Source organism: Papaver somniferum, chromosome 7, assembly GCF_003573695.1.
Source record: "Papaver somniferum cultivar HN1 chromosome 7, ASM357369v1, whole genome shotgun sequence".
In the NCBI taxonomy this organism is placed as follows: Eukaryota; Viridiplantae; Streptophyta; class Magnoliopsida; order Ranunculales; family Papaveraceae; genus Papaver; species Papaver somniferum.
Genome location: NC_039364.1, coordinates 50,411,917 through 50,438,843, shown reverse-complemented (window position 1 = coordinate 50,438,843; position 26,927 = coordinate 50,411,917). Strand labels below are relative to the sequence as shown.

Genomic DNA, 26,927 nt, shown 5'->3' with positions numbered 1-26,927 from the left:
CATAATTCCTGGAAATGCTCTGTCCAAATATTGACCGAAATCTAGTAGAAAATATCCAATTAGTAAATGCAATTACCAATTTTTATTTTCTAAAGATATGCATTTTAATTGCTGGAAATTAAAAGCATATAAAACTAAAAACCTTAATTAAAAGATTCTCAATTTATTTCGATCCGGGATTTCCTTTAGTTATTAAGGAATATCTTTGAACAATAAAAGATAAGAGTTACTGCATGTTCAAAGTATGTCGACATCTTTACTTTGTAAATCCTTTTTCATATTTACAATCTTGGAACGATTTGCCACACTTCCAAACGAGTTTAGAATTGGTTCATCTGATTTCCAAGAACTATGTGATTGATCAAAAACATTCAATCACCATTCATGGGTTTAACGGTTCTACCAAAACAAGTTTCGGTTCTACCTCCAAGTGGCTACTAGGATCGGTCACATTAGTTTCCAAAAATTGTTAACTAAGTACCAGGATCGGTTACCACTTATTTATGGTACTTACTTGTGATCGGTTGCACAAGTTATAGGATCGTCACACCAATTACTAAAACTTGTTAACCTACTACAAGGATCGATTACACATCTTGTGATTAGTCCCACCAAGTTCTAGGATCGGTTACCCAATGACTAGGAATGGTCACACCAATTACAAATATCGATCATACCATCTCAGGTGATTACTTAGATCGGTTTCACTAATAAAAGTCATACCAATACAAAAGTCAGGCATTGTGAATAGTTTTACCAAGATACATAAACAAGTTATGAGTTATACTAAACACCATATTGGTAATCCAAAGATTTGCAATGAATAATAATACCAATAAGCCTAGCGATTTCCCTTTCGATTCAAAAAAAGTTTATGAATTGTACTTCCTTTAAACGAATGTAAAACATTGTTTCCTAGGACGAAATCTTCACCCATACCCAACACATAATCACAATAGCATTCATACGATTATGTGATGTCTTATATACGAAGTTCAAAAGATAGCGTTATACTTCGTATTGTAATTCCTTAATACTATGTCTAACTAGAGTATAATCATTCACAGCTTCGCAGTTATGTTTTCAATATGCACGACTTGAAAGATATGTTAGGAATGAAACAGTTCAAGTCAAATATTACTAACCTCAAGTGGAAGGATATGATGTCGTCGTTGTAGCTCTTTACTTCTTCACATTCTTCAAGTCTTCATGTAATACTTGTAAGTCTCATATCCTAGTAACTTTCTAGCTAACCTATACGAAGTTGACTCTAGTAAATAATCAAGCGACTCTTTAAATGAGTTTTGATTCACTAAAATATGACAACCAAACTTGACATACCAACGCTTGGTGGGTTCAACGAGCAATGCTCTAACAATCTCCCCTTTGTCAATTTTAGTGACAAAACTCTTACATCATATGGATAAACAAATTACAAGAATTCATTACATACGCTTGATTCCAAGTTTCAACAACACATAACCTGTATACATTCAATCCATAAATGCCGTGTTGACATTATAATAACAAAGCTAATACTCCCCCTAAAGGTAAGATAGGTAGATTTTCAATCCGCACGTCTTTGTTATTCCCTTTGTAGTCCATAACTATAGTATCAATATGGTATGTTACTCCCCCTTAGTCTATGCTTTACTCTTTCGTTAGATATAAAGTTTAAGCATTGTTGTTTCCTTAGTGATACCAAATCACTTGTTTACTCCATATATTTCTCCCCCTTTGTCACAAAATGACAAAGGTACGAGCAAATAAAGACAAACCGAAAGGATCTTACAAATCTCAAAAGACTTGTAACCTATAAGAGTCAAGCGAGGGTTCCACACACCATTTTAGATAACCAATATCAAAACCGAAACTACAAAGTAATTTTGTTTTGATATGTTACCAAGGAAACAATTGCCCAAAGCAATTTTCCCTAATAGTTTAGAAAATCAAAAATGACTAAGCACCTTAGTTCTTTTGCTAAACCGATTGCACAATACAATCGCTTGTTCGATAAGACCAAAATAAAGATCAGAACTAACTTTATTTTTCTCATCAGGTTCTAATTATTCAAATAATAACTTAGACCTTTCACTTTTAAACAAGACAAGTACTAGGTTAGTTAACTAGCATTTCTTGTTGAGGCATTCGATTAGACTTGAATAACCGAAACCTCCACTTTGATAAGTCTAACTAAGATCATAAATAACTTAGTTTCTCTTATCCGGAATCAAATTGGACTAAACAATTCATCCCGAAAACCTTTTTGTTAAGCCATAAACAACTCATACAAACCAAAAAATCAACTTGCATAATTATTTACCTCAACCGGAAGCAATTGAAACAAACATAGACATTATAATACCGCAATTGCACCGTAATTTGTAAGCCTAAACAAATGATACCAAACAATAAAGCAAGATAAAAATAGTTTTTCTTAACCGGAAACAATTGAATCATACACACATCCATACACAAATAATGGAATAAACATCAATTGTACCGAAATTTTGTTAAGCAAAAGCAATAAATATATGCAAAATCAGGCTTCTTAAACAGGAAAACGATTAACTAACAAATTCGTTACCTCAAGTTCCGCATCCTCTTCACCCCCAAAAGATATGTCATTAAGCGCAAGTTCACATTAGAACTCTCCCCCGTTGTGTTGTCATCCTCTCGCCAAAACAAAAGAACAACAAAAGGGCCAACCTTTACCAGAGAAAGGTTAAAACCGGTTTTAACTAATGCAATGCAAAAGTTGAAACCCCGAAACACATATGCTTTTATGCTAAACCAAATGATTCAACATATTGTGATTTTTCACACATGAGTTTCAATCGGAACCCTTATGATCCTTTGATAAAGCCTACCAACATGGGCTAGAACTTAATCCTGCTAAATCAAAAGTCACCCAAACCATAAGGGTTCACACAATATGAGATCGAATTTAAGGTTATGAAAACCGAAATCAAATATCCCATAACATACATAGCAATAATATAAAGCATTCAAGCATAGTCTATGTAATGAAAAACTATCACAAGAAAAAATTATAAACTAATCATTTCATTCATAATAATAGATAGTTTTATTCAAAATAGACCATATACAATTATTGAAAGAAATCAAAAATTGATGTCTATTCTCTGGATTAATCCTTCATCTCAATGCTAGAGGAAGGTAGATTATTACTTTCAGCCTTCAGCTTGTGAAATTCTTCAAGTACCTTGTTGTTTGACCAGAATTTCTTGTAGTTGAGAAGTTTTCGTGAAGGATTCTGCAAGAACATGTAATTTTGTTTTTGATTGAACACAAAATGTGTCAATGCTTCAATACACTGATCTTTCTTCAGCATATTCTCTTTTTCCTTCTTGCTAAGCCAATCTCTCTTTTTGATTTTGCTCTTTGATTTTCTATATCAAGAGAAGATGCAGACTTATTCTTAAAGTGATCTTTCTGATTTAGCATCTTATCAAGAGAAGACATTGGATCCAGACTCATAGTTCGGACAAGGAATGACCAAAGAAGGAGAAGGATCTTTTTATAATTTTCATACTTCCGAAAATATAATATTCCTATAAATACGAATATCTCAAATATTTTCAATTACTAGATTTTATTCCCATAATCTACACATAAGTGCCTTGATCTTTCTTCTTCCTCACTAAATTTGGCACACGAGGTAGGAAAGAATGCTATACCAATCAGGTGGTATTAGTATGAGATTTTCTTCATTATGGAATTTTGAACAACCAGAGTGTCCTTGATCTAGTATCGTATGAGAAATTCTCTTTTTGTTACCTCGAACTAGCGAAGTATCTTGAGATTGACTTGGGTTGCCTATGCAACTTTTCAATTCTGTTTTTGAGACAGTTTTTGCACTCTTTCTTATTTTTTTCCTTTACCATTAGATGATTTAATAACATCGGAAGACATGTCCATTTTTAAAATGGGTAAATCACTAATGGAGGAGGAAGGAATAAGATTGACAACTAATGCAATATTAGATGTTTCCTCTTCTTCAGAATCATATGAATCAGAGGTCTCATCTAGAGTTACATCCAGAGCCTTGCTTCCAGTGTATTTCTTAAGATTGGGACAGTCTTTAGCAATATGACCAAACCCTTTACACTTAAAGCACTGAGGCTGATATTCATCATCTTCTTTATGATCCTTTTTGAGGAACTCGATCGTGTGGACGTGAAGATCGATGAGTATCCTTTATGAATCTCTTATTTATTTATTTAAGAGATCTCGAAAATGCCTAGTAATCAATGATAATAATTGTCAATTCATCATCAAATTTTCTGCAATCTGTTCAACTGAATCATCCATCTGTCTATTTCTCTCCATTGGAGCTTTCGAAATTTTTGCAGCTTTAAAAGCGATTCCTTTAGTTTGAATAAACTGTGATTCATGATAAAAAAATATTTAACTTTCCAACGAGTGTGCTTGGTGAGAATGTTGAAATATCATTTGCTTCTATGATTTCATGCTTCTTAGAATCGTATCTAGATGGCAACGATCTCAGAATTTTGCACAAACCATAAGGGTTCACACAATATGAGATCGAATTTTAAGGTTATGAAAACTGAAATCAAATATCCCATAACATACATAGCAATAATATAAAGCATTCAAGCATAGTCTATGTAATTGAAAAAACTATCACAAGAAAAATTATAAACTAATCATTTCATTCATAATAATAGATAGTTTTATTCAAAATAGACCATATACAATTATTGAAAGAAATCAAAAATTGATGTCTATTCTCCTGGATTAATCCTTCATCTCAATGCTAGCGGAAGGTAGATTATTACTTTCAGCCTTCAGCTTGTGAAATTCTTCAAGTACCTTGTTGTTTGACCAGAATTTCTTGTAGTTGAGAAGTTTTCGTGAAGGATTCTGCAAGAACATGTAATTTTGTTTTTGATTGAACACAAAAATGTGTCAATGCTTCAATACACTGATCTTTCTTCAGCATATTCTCTTTTTCCTTCTTGCTAAGCCAATCTCTCTTTTTGATTTTGCTCTTTGATTTCTCTATATCAAGAGAAGATGCAGACTTATTCTTAAAGTGATCTTTCTGATTTAGCATCTTATCAAGAGAAGACATTGGATCCAGACTCATAGTTCGGACAAGGAATGACCAAAGAAGGAGAAGGATCTTTTTATAGTTTTCATACTTCCGAAAATATATATTCTTATAAATACGAATATCTCAAATTTTTCAATTACTAGATTTTATTCCCATAATCTACACATAAGTGCCTTGATTTTTCTTCTTCCTCACTAAATTTGGCACACGAGGTTAGGAAAGAATGCTGATACCAATCAGGTGGTATTAGTATGAGATTTTCTATCATTATGGAAATTTGAATAACCAGAGTGTCCTTGATCTAGTATCGTATGAGAAATTCTCTTTTTGTTACCTCGAACTAGCGAAGTATCTTGAGATTGACTTGGGTTGCCTATGCAACTTTTAACAATTCTGTTTTTGAGACAGTTTTTGCACCTTGTCTTATTTTTTCCTTTACTATTAGATGATTTAATAACATCGGAAGACATGTCCATTTTTAAAATGGGTAAATCACTAATAGAGGAGGAAGGAATAAGATTGACAACTAATGCAATATTAGATGTTTCCTCTTCTTCAGAATCATATGAATCAGAGGTCTCATCTAGAGTTACATCCAGAGCCTTACTTCCAGTGTATTTCTTAAGATTGGGACAATCTTTAGCAATATGACCAAACCATTTACACTTAAAGCACTGAGGCTGATATTCATCTCTTCTTTATGATCCTTTTTGAGAGGAACTCGATCGTGTGGACGTGAAGATCGATGAGTATCCTTTATGAATCTCTTATTTTTTTATTTAAGAGATCTCGAAAATGCCTAGTAATCAATGATAATAATTGTTCAATTTCATCATCAGAATTTTCTGCAATCTGTTCAACTGAATCATCCATCTGTCTATTTCTCTCCATTGGAGCTTTCGAAATTTTTGCAGCTTTAAAAGCGATTCCTTTAGTTTGAATAAACTGTGATTCATGATAAAAAAATATTTAACTTTCCAACGAGTGTGCTTGGTGAGAATGTTGAAATATCATTTGCTTCTATGATTTCATGCTTCTTAGAATCGTATCTAGATGGCAACGATCTCAGAATTTTGCACACTATATCCTTTTCAGAAATAACCTTTCCAAGAGAGAAAGAAGCATTAATCTCATAGAGTTTAATATGAAACTCTTCAAAAGTGTCGTTGTCATCCACGAAGGTTTTCCCAATCGGACGTAAGAGTTTGAAGTCTAGCTTCTTTCTCTGATGTGTTTCATTCGAATACGATCTGAATATTATCCCAAGCTTCTTTCGAAGTTTGACATGTTGATACATGATGTTGTAGATCACGACTTACAACATGTATTATAGCATTCAAACCATCTGAATTATGCTTAGAAAAAGCCTTTTTTTCGTTTGAAAAATCCACTAAGCGTTTAAACTCAGTTTTCCGAATTTTATACTTTCGGGTGATTATAACCATCGACGACTAATAACCATGTATTAAAGTCTCGTGATTGAAGAAAAGATCTCATAGTATATTTCCACCATAGATAGTTTGTTCCGTCAAATCTTGGCGTTACGTTAATTGAAGTCGATTCATGAGAACCCGAGTTCATTTCTTATAGGTTGGATCGCACCAAACACAAATTGTTAGATCTTTTCATGTTTGCCTGCTCTGATACCAATTGAAAAGACGAGGGTACCCAAATATACCTCAATCTAAAACTTTTCCACATATAAGTTCTTTCTCCGAAAGTGATTGTCTATGGACTGAGTCGAGACAATACGACTAATCGGTTCACACTTCGTGTGATCGTCTATAGATATGAGATCAAGACGATACGACAACAAGATAACTTGTGTGATTGACTATGGATACAAGATCGAGATAATACAACAAAGAAGTATGGTTACTTGATAATCGGTTCGGACTTAACCAAACACAATATGATAGCTATCAAGTAATTAGGAATTAACCTTTGTGTATTTTACTTCTAATTATAATAAAAACAATTGTAATTGCGGAAATAGAAAAGTAAAAGACACAACAAGATTTTGTTAACGAGGAAACCGTAAATGCAGAAAAACCCCGGGACCTTCTCCGGAATTGAATACTCTCGGGATTAAGCCGCCATACAAAATCTAAACCAAATTCGTATAGTTGAGACCAAGCAACTGAACCTATAGTTCACCTAGTTCCGTCTGTATCCCTGCGCCTCCAACTTGTAATAAGTCACGCACTTGGAACAATTCCTTTGGTTCGTATTCCAAACAGTAAAAGAACAACAAATCTATTAGGTAACAACTCTTTTCAAACAAGTGATATGAGTTTGACAAAAGGCTCTTCCGTTTATCGCAATAAACTCCTTTGTCGGGTTCTTAGATCTATCTATTTAACAACTACCAAAGTAATTGTCTAGATTTTGCAATCAATACTTCTTAGTCACAAAGACAATATATATTGATGCTGATCTACTCAAATAATCAATCAAGATTATCACAAAGATAAACCGATTATAGTTGGATCCCCAGCCGATCAAGTTTTGTGTAAACCAAATATTATGAACTCAAACAAGAAATCTTCTTTGTCTTTAAATCTTTTTAGATCTTCAATAAACACCTGCACACAATCAACTTGAATCTCTTGTGATCAATCACACACAGAACAGAGTCTATTAACGATGGATTATCACAAGACGTCTTTAGATCTAAAAACAGTCTAAAGATCCCCGTCGAAACTTCGATCTAGTTTGAGTGAATCTTATATCAGAAGAGAAGATTCTCAAGCACAAACAAACTAGGTGCAATAAAAGTTCAACAACTGTTAGTCAATCAAATCAATCGAAAACTAATAATAACTGCAATTATCTAGTTTCCCACCAACAGTACTCGTAGAGCTTCCCAATCCCAAAGAAGTCTTTAAAACGAGCGGTCGTAAGAGATTTCGCCTAATTAGGGTACTTTCCTCTCCGAATAGACGGCTCCACCAGTAACATCACAATTAGGTAGTTTTGCTGGCTCTGAGGATTAGTTTGCTTGAAATGCAAACTTCAATATTTATAGACCTAGGAAGTTTGGACACCAAGGAATTTCCAAAACCGAAAATATTCTCAAGATATGCAATATATTTCCAAATTCGGTTTTCATAATTCCTGAAAATGCTCTGTCCAAATATTGACCGAAATCTTAGTAGAAAATATCCAATTAGTAAATGCAAATTACCAATTTTTATTTTCTAAATATATGCATTTTAATTGCTGGAAATTAAAGGCATATAAAACTAAAAACCTTAATTAAAAGATTCTCAATTTATTTCGATCCGGGATTTTCCTTTAGTTATTAAGGAATATCTTTGAACAATAAAAGATAAGAGTTACTGCATATGTTCAAAGTATGTCGACATCTTTAGTTTGTAAATCCTTTTTTCATATATACAATCTTGGAACTAATTTGCCACACTTCCAAACGACTTTAGAATTGGTTCATCTGATTTCCAAGAACTATGTGATTGATCAAAAACATTCAATCACCATTCATGGGTTAAACGGTTCTTCCAAAACAAGTTTCGGTTCTACCTCCAAGTGGCTACTAGGATCGGTCACATTAGTTTCCAAAACATTGTTAACTAAGTACCAGGATCGGTTACCACTTATTTATGGTACTTACTTGTGATCGGTTGCACAAGTTATAGGATCAGTCACACCAATTACTAAAAATTGTTAACCTACTACAAGGATCAATTACACATCTTGTGATTAGTCCAACCAAGTTCTAGGATTGGTTACCCAATGACTAGGAATGGTCACACCAATTACAAATATCGATCATACCATCTCAGGTGATTACTTAGGATCAGTTTCACTAATGAAAGTCATACCAATACAAAAGTCAGGCACTGTGAATAGTTTTACCAAGATACATAAACAAGTTATGAGCGGTTATACTAAACACGCATATTGGTAATCCAAAGATTTGCAATGAATAATAATACCAATAAGCCTAACGATTTCCCTTTCAATTCATAAAACAAGTTTATGAATTGTACTTCCTTTAAACGAATGTAAAACATTGTTTCCTAGGACGAAATCTTCACCCATACACATACACATAATCACAATAGCATTTATACGATTATGTCAATGTCTTATATACGAAGTTCAAAAGATAGGCGTTATACTCCGTATTGTAATTCCTTAATACTATGTCTAACTAGAGTGTAATCATAGATTCGCAGTTATGTTTTCAATATGCACGAATTAAAAGATACGTTAGGAATGAAACAGTTCAAGTCAAATATTACTAACCTCAAGTGGAAGGATGATGTCGTCGTTGTAGCTCTTTACTTCTTCACATTCTTCAAGTCTTCATGTAATACTTGTAAGTCTCATATCATAGTAACTTTCTAGCTAACATATACAAAGTTGACTCTAGTTAATAATCAAGCGACTCTTTAAATGAGTTTTGATTCACTAAAACATGACAACCAAACTTGACATACCAACGCTTGGTGAGTTCAACCGAGCAATGCTCTAACAAAATCAGTATAAAATTTTAATGCCAAGAAGATTTAAAATTTTGATATTACGTAGAAACCCCCTAAATTTTTGGCAAATCCCAAACTCTTGAATCAATCCAAATCCAAACTAGGCATGCACAGTTTCCAAGAAAAAGAAGGATTAATAGATTAGGTTTTCTTTTTACTATTTAAAAAAAGGTAAAGAGAAAAAAGTAGAAGAAAAGAGAGATGAAAGTGATGGACAAGGGTTTACTCAATAAATACTTTTAGATAATTTTAAAGACTTTAACGAAATTCTAAAGTATTGTGTTATTGGTTGTCTATTTATAAAATCTCTTTCAAAGTTTATGTTATTGGTTATATATTGTTAAAAGGTCTTCTAAAGTTTGTGTTACTCGTTGTAAACTTCAAAATTCAAAGACTTTGTGTATTTGCCTATTTTCAAGACTTTGAATGACTTTTGCGTATAAATTTGCCTTGATGAAAGTCTTGCAAAACATGTAAGATTTTTGAAGACTTCCTAAAAATTAAAATATTTCTTGTTCTCTTTTATTTTATCTCATAAATATACTACCCATATCATATATGCATATATCCCTAAAAATTAAATCATAGATGCATATAAATTATAAGATATGATTAAGCACTTTTTTATTCTATTTACCTCGTACATATATTGTAATAATAATTATTTTTATTATTACTATTTATTGCGTTTTATTTGTACACTTCCTACTAATTAGTGTTCTGTATGTAATGATTATGTTTTCTAGAAACTTCAATAACATATAAAGATGAGGAATATTATTCTTTTAATCACAAACTCAACCACGATACAAGATTCTACGACAATCCTACCAAATATATCTAATTATTCTCACTTACATTGATTAATAAACTGAATTCGAATTTATGCAAATACTATAAAGACGAAGATAAGAGAGAGCCTAGGAAGTGATATGTTGGTCATGTCTAAGTTTTTCAGTAGTTGTAAGTTACACCCTTTAAAATATTAAACAAACCAATTATAATAAAATAAGTTTTTTTTTTTTTGCTCAACCAAAAAATTTCGCTTTATTCATATAAAAAAGTGATTAAAAGTTATGAAAAATTATTTATCTCTAAAGAAAATTGGAAAAACTAATCACGCATAGTGAGTCATATATCGCAGAAAGGTTATGTTTTAGTAAACTTTGTCAACAAAGATTATCGAGGTAAAGGTCTTAGAAGGCTACCGAAAAAATGAAACTGTGAAATGTGTCCAAATCTAGACTGTCGGATGATTTTAATCTCGGTTACCAACAAGAAAAGTGTTTACACACATATAAAACTTATAATTAGTGTTTATACAAAGACTTGTTATTATCTAATTTATTTATTTCATTTCAATATAACACAAAATGATTAACATTTCAAACTTGTATATAAATGTTTTTTTTAGTTTTAAATTATACCAAAATGTCATCCTAACATATACACCAATAATGGTGTGTGTAGCAACCCAAAAATCAGATAGTGATTTTAAAGTCCGATGGTCTTCAAGGTCTAAAGTTTGTAAACTTGTGTGTGACAGATATCTTACCCATTATACGTATATAAATGTTCATTTCAATATTGGATATAGTAATAAATAATTATGTTTAAAACTGTATACCCTAGTTGCTATAGGGTATCATAGATGAACGTTTGAATAAATGATAACTTAGGAGAGTTACTTCCTAGGTTTTACTATATTTTACTGAATAATATTAAATTTACATCTTATATGTTATATCACAAATATCACACATATCATTCATATGGAGGTTTATAATTTTTTAAGTTAATAACTTCTTATTGATATGTCACAAACTATGGACCATAAATTTTTTTTACAAAAAAAGGGTCTCTATGTATCCAGACAACTTCATATTTTCTATTAACTTGCTTTTCTCGCTAATAGTTAAATTAGCTTACAAAATGATAATCTATTGTTCAATTTAACTCAATATTTTATTACAGAGTTTTGCAAACGTGATATAAAGTTTGTTAATATGATTAAAGTTTGTTAAACATGAGTTAAGATCTTTAAATGCAATGCACGACTATTTAGCATCTCCGCATATCAAGGATGGGCAAGGCCAGCGCAATTAGAGAGGCACTCTCATGTGGAAAAATATGATAGATGACCTTGTCTTACATTGTTGTTGTTTTTTTTTGCAGTGTTGGAAGTTTTGGAGAAAACGGAAATATAACACAAGTTAAGGATATTCACGTGGAAAGGATCAATTTTGTTGGGAAAATCAATGGGTTCGGCACCAAAACATGGTAAGTATATTTAGTATTTATGCTACATTCTCAATTTTGTTTATATTTTATCATTATAACCAATTAAAGTCTTTTTTATTGAAGGACGGCAAAGGAGAATGCCACTCTGTCTCCTTTAAACACTTATAATTTCACCAATGTCTGAAATCCAGTTATAATCGACTAACATTACTTAGCCAAGTCTACTGAAAAGGTAAGTTCATTTCTATACTGTATTCTTGCTTATCGTAGATAGATTGCAGCCTTGTTCTTGCAGTATAATTTCATAAAACCTGTAGGATTGAATTGAATTTTCTTTAACAATATTCTTAACCAAATAACTCATAGATTCCATGATCCATAGTCTCATCTATTTATTGAACAAAAGAAAGATGTTATATATATATATATATATACATATATATTAATTTAGTTGAAGCTAGTATAATAAATAAGGTATGATTAGATTTATAATTATAATATTAGTTTTATATAATTCGTTAGATTTATGCGGACATCTATATAAAATTTATTTTTACAACTCATCAGAACTCTACAAATCTTTGTAAGTCATTACATAACTCTTCGTAACTCTGCAATATTTTACCTAATTTTATACAACTCTCAGAAAGTTATTAATTTTCGTGACTTTTAAAATCGCCACGAATATGTAAAAGTATTTATTGAGTAAATCCATATAAAAGTGTTTTGGGTTTCTGTGCTAGAAGACAAAAAGAATAAAGGTTGGAGAAGAAGAAAGTGACGTCTCAGTTTTTCTTTTTTGGTTTTTTTCCTATAAGTATCTTTGTTAATAAAAACCCTAGCTTACTTTTAACCACTATTCAAGTTTTGATAAGAGAAATTACTTAGATAAATACACTCTACTATTAGTTATATGCATCCAAGACATACGTTATTAATAATAAGTGATAGATGCACCAATTTTAGCGAAAATATATACACGTCACATTGCATAACCACTACGTAATTAAAGTTTATATTTTTTTTTGGCAATCATAAATATACTTATAATGAAATATATTTTATTTTTTTACAAATTAAGTATTAATTAAAATCTAAATAAGATAATATGGATGGGTTTAAGGCGTGAAAGTCGTATTAAGAGAATTATGAGGTTTTACGGTATCGGTCATATAGGTTGATATCAAAAAAATTGTGGTGTACTTGGTACCCTCGTCATTTCACTAAGAAATCCCCAGTCTTGAAAATCTATAAATAAAGAGACTAGTGTTGCACATGAGTCGAGCAGTCCGAGTTTCATCTAATACCAACCCGCTAGTACATCGGGTTTACATTTTTTTGACCAACCCCGCCCGCCAATTATCAATTTGGGTTTTTGACCCGCCCGCTATGAGACGATTGGTTTTGGGTTTAAACCCGCATTAACCCGGTTGGTGCACTATTGTCATTCGGAGACTTGTATGTTCCTATTTTTGATTCTTGTATTTGTCCTCTCTACAAATATCACACAGTCACAAACGACAACACAAAAAGAAAACCCACAAATTTATAGCTAAACTTAGAAAAACAGAGCTGCGGGTGAGAAAGAGTTGCACATGCCTTCTTCAGTTTCTTCCCTATCATACACGCAACAATATGAGAGAGTAGACAGACAACATTAAAAGCATCTATTGAATTCCTCACCTGCTTTTCCTTCTCCTTCTACCCTCAGTTTCCTCTCTGTCACATCATTTTTCTCCAACCTACTTCTTCTTTTGAGCCCTTCAAGCCACTATTTCTACTAGCTAGTGGGTGAGTGGAGATCCATTTGCATGCAGTCAAAGATTACTTCCATGAGAAGAAGAGATCATTGCACCAATTTTGAGCCACCCCTTTATTCTCTATGGATTATTTTCTATCAATATATAACAGGTTTTTCGGGTGGGTTAGGGCGGGTTTAGAATCATAACCAACTACCAACCCATTTATATCGGGTTTTTATATTCATAACCAACTACCAAAACGCTACAGGAGGGTTCGGTTTAAAAACCCACGGGTTCATCGGGTACGGACGAGTTCGGGTAAGAGGGTCGGTTCTTGTGCAGCTCTAAGAGAGACTCAAATAACCTGGAAATTCAATCCCTTGCACTTCTATTTCCTAGTTTTTTGCTAGATTCATCCTCTATTGACCTATATTTCCTATGAGTAACATAGTTAGGTCTAAGACTTAAAGATTCCACATAGGGATTCATGAAGCCAGGTCAGACTATGTTTACCTTGATACTTCGTGTATCCTGATCTTGTTCATTTTGTTATCGAAGTATGGTAATATTTTTCAGGAACAAGATAGATAGAAATCACAAAGGTCTCTTCGTCTAAAACTTTGTGATTCCTCAAGATCAATGTTCTAAGGAGAGGTGGTGTCTATAATGGACAAAAAATGTCTAGTATTAATTCTAGGCTGGAAGGATGAGATCATGCCTCGGCCCAGCTAGCCCAGTCTGTAGAGTCCCGACTATAGTTGATGAGTAGAAAATCTTGGCATTTTCTCACCCGTCAATTACTATTAATTATTCCTTCCTTCTCAATCGAATACTCTTCTTCTTATCTCACCGATCTGATTTTGAATATACCTTGCCGTCACAAACCATGGATATACTATCTAGTACGAATGGTTAAGGTAATCAAACAAACTTTTCATTGAATAGACCAGAGTTTTCACAAATTTGTATTGGTTCTACTCGATCGTGTGACTTTGTGGAGTTCAGATCATTGTTAATCTGCAACAAAATTTAATGTGACAAAATTGATAGAAAACTATTTTTTTCTAGGTGGAGAAAGAACTTGGATATAAATTTGTTGGTGATTTGAGTGAAGTTGCTGCCGTTGAGTATGGTGATACATGGAGGTGAAGTCGAAATATTTCAGAGTTTGTAATTGAATGTTGGGTTGTTGTTGGATTTTGAGATTAGCAGTACCAAATTGGAAGAGTTTGTAAGATTTTTGGATATTGTTACAAGTTAGGATATTATAAATGTCAATCAACCTCCATTACATAAACCATGTCAGTTGATTGTTAAACCTCCGTCTAAACTCAATTGTGTAAATTTCTTTTTGGCTACTGTGATATTTCTACTGGGTTTGGTAGTCAAACTACTATTGGTTAATCAATTATCTATGTAAGTTGTCTAAATTGTTTGATTGTTGTCTAACTCTAAATAAGTCAATTCAAACTTTTATTTTTTAAAGGCATAACTGAATGCATGGACTCTGGATGAAAACAACTTTTTCCGAGTATGAATTTACCTCGGGTACGTGTATGGATGATTCAGGGGCTATGTATATGATCGTGTAACATTAGGAATAAACTTCCAAGGAATAACTAGGACTTGAATTATGTTAAAAGTCATAATAAAACGAGAAACATTGCCTTTTGATTTCACTAAGACGACATTATGTTTCTCGCTAACCAAACATGACTTGTGGATTCATTTCATAATGTGGGTAATTCTTGGAATTTGAAGAAGCCATTTAAATTTGCAAATGCAGTCTATGAAAATCAGTTCATAATTTTTGCTTCATTTGGAATCTACGTTCACTGCACTCCAAAGTTCCCAGATGGAACAATGTCAGATAGCTGATATAAACATGGCTGCTATAAACATGGTAGATATCTCTTGGTTCTCATGAATATAAAGAAAAGAAAAATTTGAATTCATTGTGTCAGTAGAGCCAAATACAGTTCATATTTTTAATGCACATATCTACCAGTATTATATATACCTTTAGCTCACTTCAAATAATGTACTAATCATACATTTCCAAGAATTAGGAGTGAACACATATCAACTAAATAATGCGCTTACTAAATAGCAAGTACTATATGAGCAATAACACTTATCAAAAATTGTACTATAAATGATGAGTAATAATGACATCTAAACAGTTGCGATTATAGGTCATATCCCGCTATGATTTAAACAAATCAAGGGTTACTGGTGAATCTTTTTATTTTATTTTATTTTATGTTTTATGTGTGTATCAAATCAATTTAAGTAAAATTTAAATAATCAAATTAAAGTTTATTTATTAAAGTTTTAATTTGTATTTTGGGTCTAATGACCTCAAGTGTCGAAGATAAAATTCATGAGTAAAAGATCTTTGAAATAAACTCATGCATGTTTTATCAAGATGGTGAACCTTTTTTGGTTTCATGTAAAATTTACCCCGACAATAGATAACCCTAACCTAAGTTACCTAACATTAAGGAGAATCCTAATCGACTACGGCCTCTGATACCCACAAAAAGGTTGAGACTCGGCTGTACGCCAGGGTGATACCTAATAGAATATCTAAAATTCTTCTTAATTGATCGGTTTAAGGATGTTCTTGAGAGGTGGTTAATAATCCAAGCTTCTTTAAATGAGTGTATGTTTTCCGGATTTGTGGGGTTTGCTAGCTTTGGCTATTGCAAATAAATTTTGAAGCGTTGATATATTCAATCTGAAGACAAAACAATTGCATAGAACCTTGCGAAGTTCAAGAGACGACAGGAGCACGACTGCAGCTGAATTGCTTGGAGGTCTAATTTAGTCTCAACTACATTCCATTCTGAGATGTAATAATAGGATAATATATTTAACACTTTAATACAATTTGGCGTTCAAGTTGGACGAGGTCCTGGGTTTTTTTCTGCAGGTGCAGTTTTCCTCATCAACAAAACTTGTGGTGTCTTGTATGTTTTCATTTTCCGCATTATATTATTTATATTTATAATAGGAATAACACAAGTAGTATGTAATCAATCTTAGTAGATAAGTCCATATTAGTTGTGATTGATTACGAGACTCGTTTTTGTAGAATTCGTATCTTGAAAGATAGATGTCAAGTTTCATACTTGGCAAAATTCATATTCAATTATTTGGATACGACTAAATCGATCTTGGATATTGATTTTTGAGATCGTCCAAGTACTCTTCTAAACAATCAGGTTGACGGAATCTATTGTCTAGACTCTATATACATATTGAATAGATAACGATATAACCACTGATTATGAAGAGATAGAGATATAAACTCTATATTGTCAAGTATCATTAAGTTGGTCTATTTGCAATTGTACTAGGTTTTGTCCATACAGGTTTCTAAACGAAAAAATTGGTGGTGTACTTGGTAACCCTCCCTTTCAAAAAGTACATTATGTTAGCATTGCTCAGTGTTAGTATGTGAAGTTTGATTGTCATATTTTTGTTCCAAAACTCGAAGCTGCTTGGTTTGATTACTAGAGTCAACTTTGTTAGGTTAGACTAGGAACATAAAAATGTTGAGACACGCTCTTGTTACTCAAGAAGAACCTTAATATATATCGGCACCAACGAACACATCATCCTTCATTTCGAGGTTACTAACAACATACCTGACTTATTTTATTTTTATCTTTTTTTCTTTCCTTTCAGTATTTTTTGAAAACATAATATACGAAGTAAATTTTGTTTACCTGTCTCTAGTATCAGTGACTTGGTCGTTATACTATGATCGAAGTATCGAGGAAACATATACCATTTGTTTATCACAACTTGAGTATATGGAGTTACGAAGTACAATTTATCTATGGACTTCGTGAATCGACATAACATTATATGGTAACTTGTGATTATTTAATGTTTGAATTTCCGGAATGAATATTCAACCCTTGAGATCATATATGAATAAATATCATAAACATAATCTAAGGATATAGACTTGCATAATTTTGTTTCATAGTCAAAAGAGAATTCAGGATCAATCCCATATTTGATCCCTGATAAGGAACGATCCCTCATGTACGACCAATCCCAGGCGTAGGACCGATCCCCTACCGTACCTGTTTGAAGTTTAATCCGTATTTTCATTTTCAAAATTTTTGGTGATCTTCGGATTTTTACTGACATCGAGATGTACATGGATTGAACTTGGAATGTTCACATATGTCGACATAGTGAATTGATGCTCAAGTATTTTCCTTTGTTACTCAAGGCGAGATCTCAAAACCGAAATATTTTATATCTTTTATAGATATCGGGTTTGTTTGCTTACCATATTCTAGAGTTTTTGCATATCTCTAGTTGCTATATTTGTAAAGTATATGTAGCATGATAGCTAATTTAGTTATCAACCAAGAGTGATTTCGGTTTCTGAGTTGGAATACATTGGTATTTCATAATTTATGAAATAATATTCTTTGAATATGTTTAGGAATTTCGAAAATGAAAATACCTTGTCTTCGACTCAAGCCTTGGTCATAACACTATAAATAGTGGAGCTTATATTCTCAAAAATTTATCCCTTGACACACTACCTAACAGTTATGTGGGAAGCCAACTTGTTGATAGAGGAAAGTAATTTAATTAGGTGAAATCTCTTATGCTACCTTCATTTAAAGTCTTAGTTGGGCTCAAAAAACTTTTAGCAGTACCATTGTTGGCAAACTAAATCATATTCTTATTTTAATTTTTAATTATTGATTTGATTGATTAAAGGTATAATTATCCTTGATAGATCAGACTTGATTTTTTTCATGGTCCTTCTCTTCTGATATAAGGCCACTCAAGGTTGTTTGAGTATTGACTATTACAGACTAGTAATTCTATATTTGTAGATAAAAGCAGTGGTCATTCAACGTACATTGACAGACTTCGGTATGTATGTGATTGATCATTTATGAAAAGACGAGGGTGCCCAAATATACCCCAATCTGAATGTGATCGTCTATGGACAGAGTCGAGACAATACAACAATTCGGTTCACACTTCGTTGATCGTCCATGGATACGAGATCGAGACAATACAACAACAAGATCACTTGTGTGATCGAAAATTTTGCTATGACGAAAATTTTCCCATACAAAATTTTGCTTAAAATTTTTTAACTTAATTTAATGGAAAAAAAGATTTAATGAAAAAAGAAAACTTAACTTACCGTGTTCAGAATTTTATGGAAGTCCAAACTCACTTTGGAAATCGAGTACCTAATATATTAGGACTCTTTTTTCTAATTTAATACATAAAACACCTATTTTAAAATAAAAGGAATAACCAAATCCAAAATGCATCCACACATCGAATCAAAAATATGATTCAGAAAAGAAAAACTCTCGGTGTGTTGTATGGGCACAAATTTTGTTTGGTTTAAATGGTATCGGCAGAGGACTCTTTGGACCATTGTAACTTTTTTGGACGTCCGTTGATTTAAATTTTTTTCTTTTATTTTTTTTTGAAAAAGAAAAAATGAATATCTTTTTCATTAAATTCGTAACCTCCCCAGACCCCAGTCATTTACTCTTGTTATCATGTCCCCAACTACAAGCCTCTCTCGTCGACCTGACATTCGTAAACCAAATCAAATAAATCTAGTTTGTAAGACACTGTTCGATCATCAACAGTTCACAAGCATATTCGTTTGAGGAATCAGCATATCTTTGTTCAGTAGCATATTCGTAATAAAGATCCTATCCTTTTCCTTCTTGGACTCTAAATATGGTTTCGTCAGCAAGTATAGTATTTGATCTGTTATGTTAATCATTACATTAAAGTGTTATTAAGAATAATAAACACTTTTGAGGACAATCTACTTTTAACAAGTGCGTAAGGGTGGCTTTTGCAGTTTTGCTTCTTATTTCGTCGTACAGGGAACGCACCACCTTAGTTATTGCTCTCCTTCAACGCGTAGTACTATGGATTCATACGTAGTGTTGTTTTTCGCATCAATAAATAGGCTTGTCGATTCCAAGTATTCGAAGCAGATTTCAATTTCTCCCTCTGCTTAATTTTGTGTTTGGTACTGTCGTCTTTTTATTCTCCAGTTAAACTTCACATGCCATCCCCGACAATTAGCAGAAGGTGATTTGTACATTGCCCGCACATTACAGAAGGTATTTGCTCGTTTTTTTTTTTTTTAAAACTAGTGTTCATGTATATATATTTCATTTTGAATTGGCAGTAAATATATTTTTTATTTTTTAAATATGCGACATATATGAAGTTAGTTAATAGTTAAGGAGGGACATTTGGATTGGTGTTATTGGCCCATGCATACGTCACCTAGTTTGCACCCTTGCAACAAAATGGGAAGTATATGTTTTTGTTTAATCCATCAAAGGTTTGGATCATATCTTTAATAGCATAGAGAGCTGATGATAATGGTTTTCAGTCGATAGAAGTTTGTTCTCCTTGCAAAGCTGTAATGGCTCGGTCACAGGTATTATCAATTTGCATTTTAGTGTAGTGTAGGGCCAAGCCACAGCTAGCACAGCTTGTGCCTCCGTGGTGTGTCAATGTGGCAATTAACTTGGCACGTCGCAATGCATAAAATTCTAAACAGTGTGCATGGAAACAAATTAACTTCATGGGGTTTTCCTTAAGCTTGGCCGATTGTGTCAAAACTAAAAAAAAAGAAAGAAATAAAATAAAATAAAATAACTTCATGATGAATGTTGTAAAAAAATAAAGTCAGAAAAATCACTGCGTCTTGCCGAGCGTGTCCAATTCTTTTTAATTCTGCAGTTGGTATGGTCAATTTTGTTTTCGATGCCGATTATATACGTATGGTCGGCATGGGAATTCTCCCGAACAAATTGGTACCTCTACTAGCAGCCATGCAAATATAGGTGTTGTTGTTTTAAGTTAGACATAGGGTCGAATCTTCTCATTTTGGAACAGTCAGTCATGAACAGCAGTTGTAGCTATCTCGTTGTCAACTTAATCTATAACTTTTAATTAAACAAGTTAGGCTTGATTGTTGGAAGATCAGCTTACGTATACGGCATTGTGATGTTGTCAATTATTTGCCCCTATGCTTCAAAAAAAAACAATATTATTTGGCTCTTGGTTTACTCTTCCGGCTAAAGCGACTGAATCCCATATTCCCAGAAACCTTATATTATTATTTTAACATGTTAAGTTAAACAATAATTTCACTTTAAAACCGCATTAGAAAAATTGCTATCTCATCCCTACGCATGACAGATTTTGGACCACACTCGGAGATGGCATGGGGGATCTCCATGACATGATAAGAGTATAACAGTCCCCCTCATTTCTTTGCTATAAATCATTTAAGGGTGTGAGATACAGCAAGGTTTAGGTGCTCGGAAGTTAGCTCTTAAGGCCTTGCCAACCAAAGAGGACTAATGAGATCCAACGGTGTTGAATCAAAACTAGGGAAATTCTAAAAGGTAGTCTATGTTTTTGTCTAGGGTTCCCTGCGGTTAACATTGTCTTGTAGCTCCAGACCCGACCAGAGACTAGACCGACCTCCAAAGTCCAGAGTATCTTTTTTTTGGTCGTTCGGAGCAAAGAATATCCAAACGCATATTCTGAGGGAGGCGTACAAGACCAAACCAACATGTCAATCAAACACAGCTGATTCCACAATTCCATTATGATGACTCACTACCAGCCAATAATGATTGTGCTGAGCCATCCAAATAAAGTAAGCTCATCTGTACGATACAACATAACATAGTCATTAAACTTAGTTCTGGTTCTTATATCAAATAGATATAAGTAAAGACATTTAAATGTGTAGAACCAAAAGAATACATGTACATTTGAACTTGAAGTGACGGAATCAAAGATAAAATCAAAAACTGGCATGATCATAAACTCTTTTTCCAGAGCCCACAATTGAAATTGAATGCTCCAGCCTTAGATATTTTTCTTTACAAAGGCGTCGTATGAGACAGGGAGGCATATATCATTCATCGACCTCAAGAAGAAAATATCATCTGTGGTAGTTGTTGTCCATATTTTCTCGAGTATTTTCTTCTCACTTTCGTATTACCTTTCTTGAAAATCTTGAGACATCCCCAATCTTTTTGGTTCTGATGTTGACCGGTTCCAATGATACGTCATCACATAATGTCTTCGTGGCATGATGATACGATGTTTAAACACGAAACCCATTTCACTCCTCCTCCTGGCTACAAAAACACTTTCGAGGTTACCGTACAGTTCCACCTTATTAGTTCCTGATAATCTAGAAAGAGAAATTGTGTGTGAATTCCACGGAAGAGGGTGAAGGGTGATATTTGAAAATTACGTTCACGTTCTTCATTTATCCAATCAAAGATTGTTATTCCGAGTATTTCGTTTTTTCTTCTTCCCTCGTAATCATAATCAATCTTTTTCATTTGCAAACAAAAAAAAAATCAAAAAAATCAGTTTCTCTTTATTTCTCTGGTTGATCAACCTCGATTGATTTCTGAAAGAGAACCTGAAGATAAAAAAGAAGACAGACATTACATGTGTTCATTACCTCAAAACCATGTGTTTGGGTTGCAATATTAATCTTGTTTTTCTTCAATTTCATTGATTTTTAAGGTATGTTTTTCCTCTCATTTTGATTCTTTACTACCATTTGATTTATTGATGGGTTCATTTTCTTAAATACTAGTATTTTCTAATTTTTGTGAATTTAATTTGTTTTTTTTTTCTTTTCTTTATTGAATTTAGGTTTGAGGAGTGTTTTTGTAATTAATTACAGAATTTCTTGTTTTTGAAATGATTATACTTAGAATTGACATATAATCTTCATTGTTCTTGTTAATCAGTTTGAGTAAGGTTTCATATGTCGTCGGATTTTCTTATAATAGATTTTGGTGTTTCTTATAATAAGCTATCGAATCAACCATCTTTTATTTTTAATTAAAGTAGAGTTAGAAAACATTCATATTCTGATTTCGGTTTTGCACATTTAGTTATCCATTTCTAGTTGAATTGAACTTCATCCAATTGAACAGTTGTGTAGTATATGTTTTGAGTGAGAATGGTTATGGAAATGAAGGCGTTTTCGTATCTATCATATATATGCTCTAATTGAACAGAATCTTTCAACCACAGTTAATTTTAGGCATTGAATTCTACTTATTTGATTGCAGGGTTATTGTAACAGTATGCCAATGATGCGAGAAAGAATTCCACCTGGAATTCATCTAATAAGAAGCTTAAGAGGCAAAGAATGGAGTCTAACTACTTACAGATACGTAGTTCTCTTACTAACATTCATAGCATACGCTTGCTACCATGCTTCTAGAAAACCTACAAGCATTGTTAAGAGTATATTGGATCCAGAACCTGTTCACCGTGGTTTAACTCATCCCTGGCCAGTCGGGGAAGTTTTTATCAAGGAGACTGTGATGGTTAGTAATCTCACCGCTTCTCCTGGAAAGGGATGGGTTCCTTTCAACGGAAAAGATGGCACAGCTAAGTTGGGAGAGATCGATGTTGCATTCCTCGCATTTTATTCTGCAGGAATGTACGTGGCAGGGCATCTTGGAGACACACTTGACCTTCGGTTGTTTTTGACAACTGGGATGATTGGGAGTGGAATTTTTGTTGGACTTTTCGGGATGGGTTACTTTTGGAATATACACGTGTTTTGGTTTTATCTTGTTATGCAAATGATTGCTGGATTGTTTCAAGCCACTGGGTGGCCTTCTGTAGTTGCTGTTATCGGCAATTGGTTCGGGAAAAGAAAAAGAGGTTTGATAATGGGTGTTTGGAACGCTCATACATCTGTTGGTAATATTACTGGTTCCCTTCTTGCTGCATCTGTTTTACAGCATGGATGGGGTTGGTCTTTCATTCTTCCCGGGGCCTGTATATTTTTGGGTGGAATCATGGTTTACTTGTTCTTGGCTGCCTATCCTGAAGATGTTGGGTTTGCTTGTACGAATGGAATGGTCTCCAGTGAAGCAGAGGTACTACCTAAAGATGTGCAAGCTCAGATTTCAAAAGGAAATGATGTAGAAGCAGAAAGAAAGCCAGACCATGTCTCAAGGGAGAGGGGTGCTGCTGTTGGTATTCTGGAAGCTTTTCGGATACCCGGAGTAATACCTTTTGCCCTGTGCCTCTTCTTTGCAAAGCTTGTGGCGTATACATTTCTGTATTGGTTGCCATTTTATCTGAGCCAGACTGGTATGATCCTCATTTCTTTCTTTTTTGTTTCTCGCTTCTGTTATAATGAAAATTCTCTTACTAATTGATGCTGTGCTTCTTTATCAACTTGTATACTATAAAGATTAGTACTTGCTCTAATAAATCGAGGTTCGTATTGAATCTTCTAATCTTAAGTCTCCAAAAAGTCGATATAGCTAACATGCTGGTAAAAGATCATTTAGAATGTTAGTTTATTTTGGCTTTGCAACTTTCCCACAGTGAATTAAGTATAACAGTCGACTGTTTCTTTCTTTTGTTTCTTTATCTTTTGCAAGAATTCCAATTTGCTGCATATATGTTGCTCAATTATTTCATTGGCCATGACATAGCCACTGAAACACTCACAAAATAACCTATAACTGTATTTAAAAACAGCTAGTACAGTTGAAGTAGTCCTTTTATTACAGTTTGCCTTCTCCTCGATAGGAAACCATCTCATTATTGTTTCAGATTTATTAATTTGGTGTCTCTTAGATTAAGTTTCGTATCTCTCTTCATTGATTCGTTCTATTACCTGGCCTGATTCTAGCGTGTCTCTGACTATTCTTCAATTCTCACAAACCTTCTCTCGGTTTTTGTTATTGCTTGCAGAAATTGGTGGAGAATATGTATCTGTAAAGTCAGCTGGAAACCTTTCTACTCTGTTCGACGTGGGGGGAATTGTTGGCGGGATCCTTGCTGGGTACATATCCGACAAACTTAATGCACGTGCCATTACGGCAGCAAGTTTCATGTATGCTGCAATTCCTGTGTTGGTCCTCTATCGTATATATGGGGGTATTTCCAAGACTTGGAACATCATGCTGATGATGCTCGCGGGGCTGTTTGTGAATGGGCCCTACGCACTAATTACAACTGCAGTTTCTGCGGATCTTGGCACACACAAATCTTTGAAAGGGAACTCCAGAGCACTGGCAACAGTGACTGCAATCATTGATGGTACTGGATCAGTTGGTGCAGCTTTGGGCCCCCTTCTTACTGGATTTATTTCTACCAAGGGTTGGGATGAAGTTTTCTTCATGCTTTGTGTCGGGGCTCTTATTGCCGGTCTTCTTTTGTCACGCCTTGTTTTCGATGAATTTTGCGAACGAAAATCTGAGCGAAAATCCAAGCAGAATGTTCCAACTGATGTCTCAGGTATCAGGTTACTTTCTTATTTTCATTTCAAGTAGAAAGCAGAAAGAGTTAAGTAATCGTATATAGGAAACAAAGTCTCGTCTTGTATATCTGCGTACGTGCGAACTAACAATCACCAACCCTCACCCCATTGAACCAAGCAATAGTTATCTTTTGAGGAGGTTGATGTCTTGGGCCCTAGAGTTAAGCATTTGACAGTGTCTTACTTTTGATTATATATTTTTTTTGCATATGATTTTTTACGGTAAATATGACTTCTTAGAGGGAGAGCTATTGGGTTTTTATGAGGATACTAACTTCCTTTCTCACCCTCACAAATTGCTACGGTGTAAACATCTGAATCCAACTCATAACTATACTTTCACTAGAATGACAAGAAAAACTCGTCTAGGAAAATACCATTATTGGAAGTAAGGGTGTCTCTATTTCTAGTGCTATATTTTGCTAACCTTAATTCTCAATATATGCAGGTGTGACTCAACCTCTTCTAGTAGATCAAAGTTCATAATCATGACTACGAGGGTATAGAAAAAGAAAGTCCTGTTGAATTTTCTGTCTGAAAATTCCCACAGTTAAAAAAACAAAAACAAAAACAAATTAAGATTATACAAAGAGAACCAAATGGGGATCACCGTGGTCTTTGGCTGTTCTTTTCTTTCTTCCTTCTCTTTCTTTCCTCCCTTTTCCTGGGTTTCTTGTATGCATTTGTAATATCAAATTGTTGTCAAATCTCGAGTTTTGTTTTTGGTTTGCTGGACTACGTCCATTGACTGCAGTTATACAAGTTATTTACCATGTAGACTTTTGTACTGTGAATGTTTTTCTTTTATAATCAGAAGAGAAAGCCAGAAGGTATTACCGTATTACAACCTACATTAAATAGTGATTTTTGCGTAGTTGGTTGTGACGCACCAACTGCAGTTTTCGTTGCGACTGCCTCATTATTAAGAACACATTCAAGTACCGTCCTAGGATGTTTTGTCCTAGGACGGTAGTCCTTAAGCTGATGGCCATCATTATTAAAATACATACTGTCTCGGGCTCTGGCTGTGTAGTCCTTTGCACCTGCGAGGCCACTGCATCATTATAAATACCACTTCCAACACCAGTAACAAGCTGATGGCCAATACTTAAAAACTAATCAACTTCATCACTAAGAAAGGCCTCTGATGGAGGGGGTGGGAGGATGGTACAGTTTTAAGAAAGGCCTCTGATGGAGGGGGTGGGAGGATGGTACAGTTTAGCCATGGTCGCCGTTCGGAAAACCGAAAATGCTATGTATACCCCAACATTTATACCCAAGTCTTACCCCCTACGTGTCAAGTTTTTATTTGCTCACTTTTAAAGATGACCCCTGTTTTTCCCTGGTGGGTAGGGTGAGGATGAAATCTATGGTGTGGACATGGATGACACATAGGGGTAAAAGGTTTGGGTATGAATCCGGTGTATACCTAGCAGCTTTGGTGAAAAACGTGAACTGCAGGGTTCTCCACCATAAAAGAAGGTACCTCGCTGCTTTGTAAACTCAGTCTCTCATCACAGCACTCATACCAAACTTTCAGAAAAAAAAAAAAGGTTACAGTACATTGCTTGTTTTTAACCAATGCTGATCCTTGGTCGTATCCTTCAAATGCGTCTCTAATTAGCGGAAGAAACCCGAGTAATCTACCTGCCGAGAAGCTGTGTGCGCGAACGTTCATCCAAGTGAAAACCTCGGAAGAAAAAAGAAAAGAAGGCTAGAGCCTAGAGCCTTAGACGCGCAAGATGATTTGTTAAATGAAGGAGGAATCTTATAGACGGAAATAGTCTTTGACTTCTTATAATATGATGATACGGATCGGCTTGATATGATCTATACCAACAGGCAGCACCATTTTGATTTAGTATCTGATAATTGGAGTTGAACACCACCACTATTGCTAAGGTAACCCCAGGACCTACTAGCTAAAACCTCAACCCTATAAATACAGGGTTATTCTCTCATTG

At 33.9% G+C, this 26,927-nt stretch overlaps 1 protein-coding gene across 1 annotated transcript; it reads left to right on the top strand.

Annotated features, from left to right (window-relative positions):
* Positions 1-21,768: 21,768 nt before the first annotated feature.
* LOC113297261 (putative glycerol-3-phosphate transporter 4) lies at positions 21,769-25,814 on the top strand. The gene is made up of 4 exons (XM_026545691.1): positions 21,769-22,187; positions 22,745-23,783; positions 24,396-24,941; positions 25,412-25,814. The coding sequence occupies exons 2-4, from the start codon at positions 22,760-22,762 to the stop codon at positions 25,447-25,449; spliced, it is 1,608 nt and encodes a 535-aa protein (XP_026401476.1). The 5' UTR covers positions 21,769-22,187; positions 22,745-22,759; the 3' UTR covers positions 25,450-25,814.
* The last annotated feature ends 1,113 nt before the right edge of the window (positions 25,815-26,927 follow it).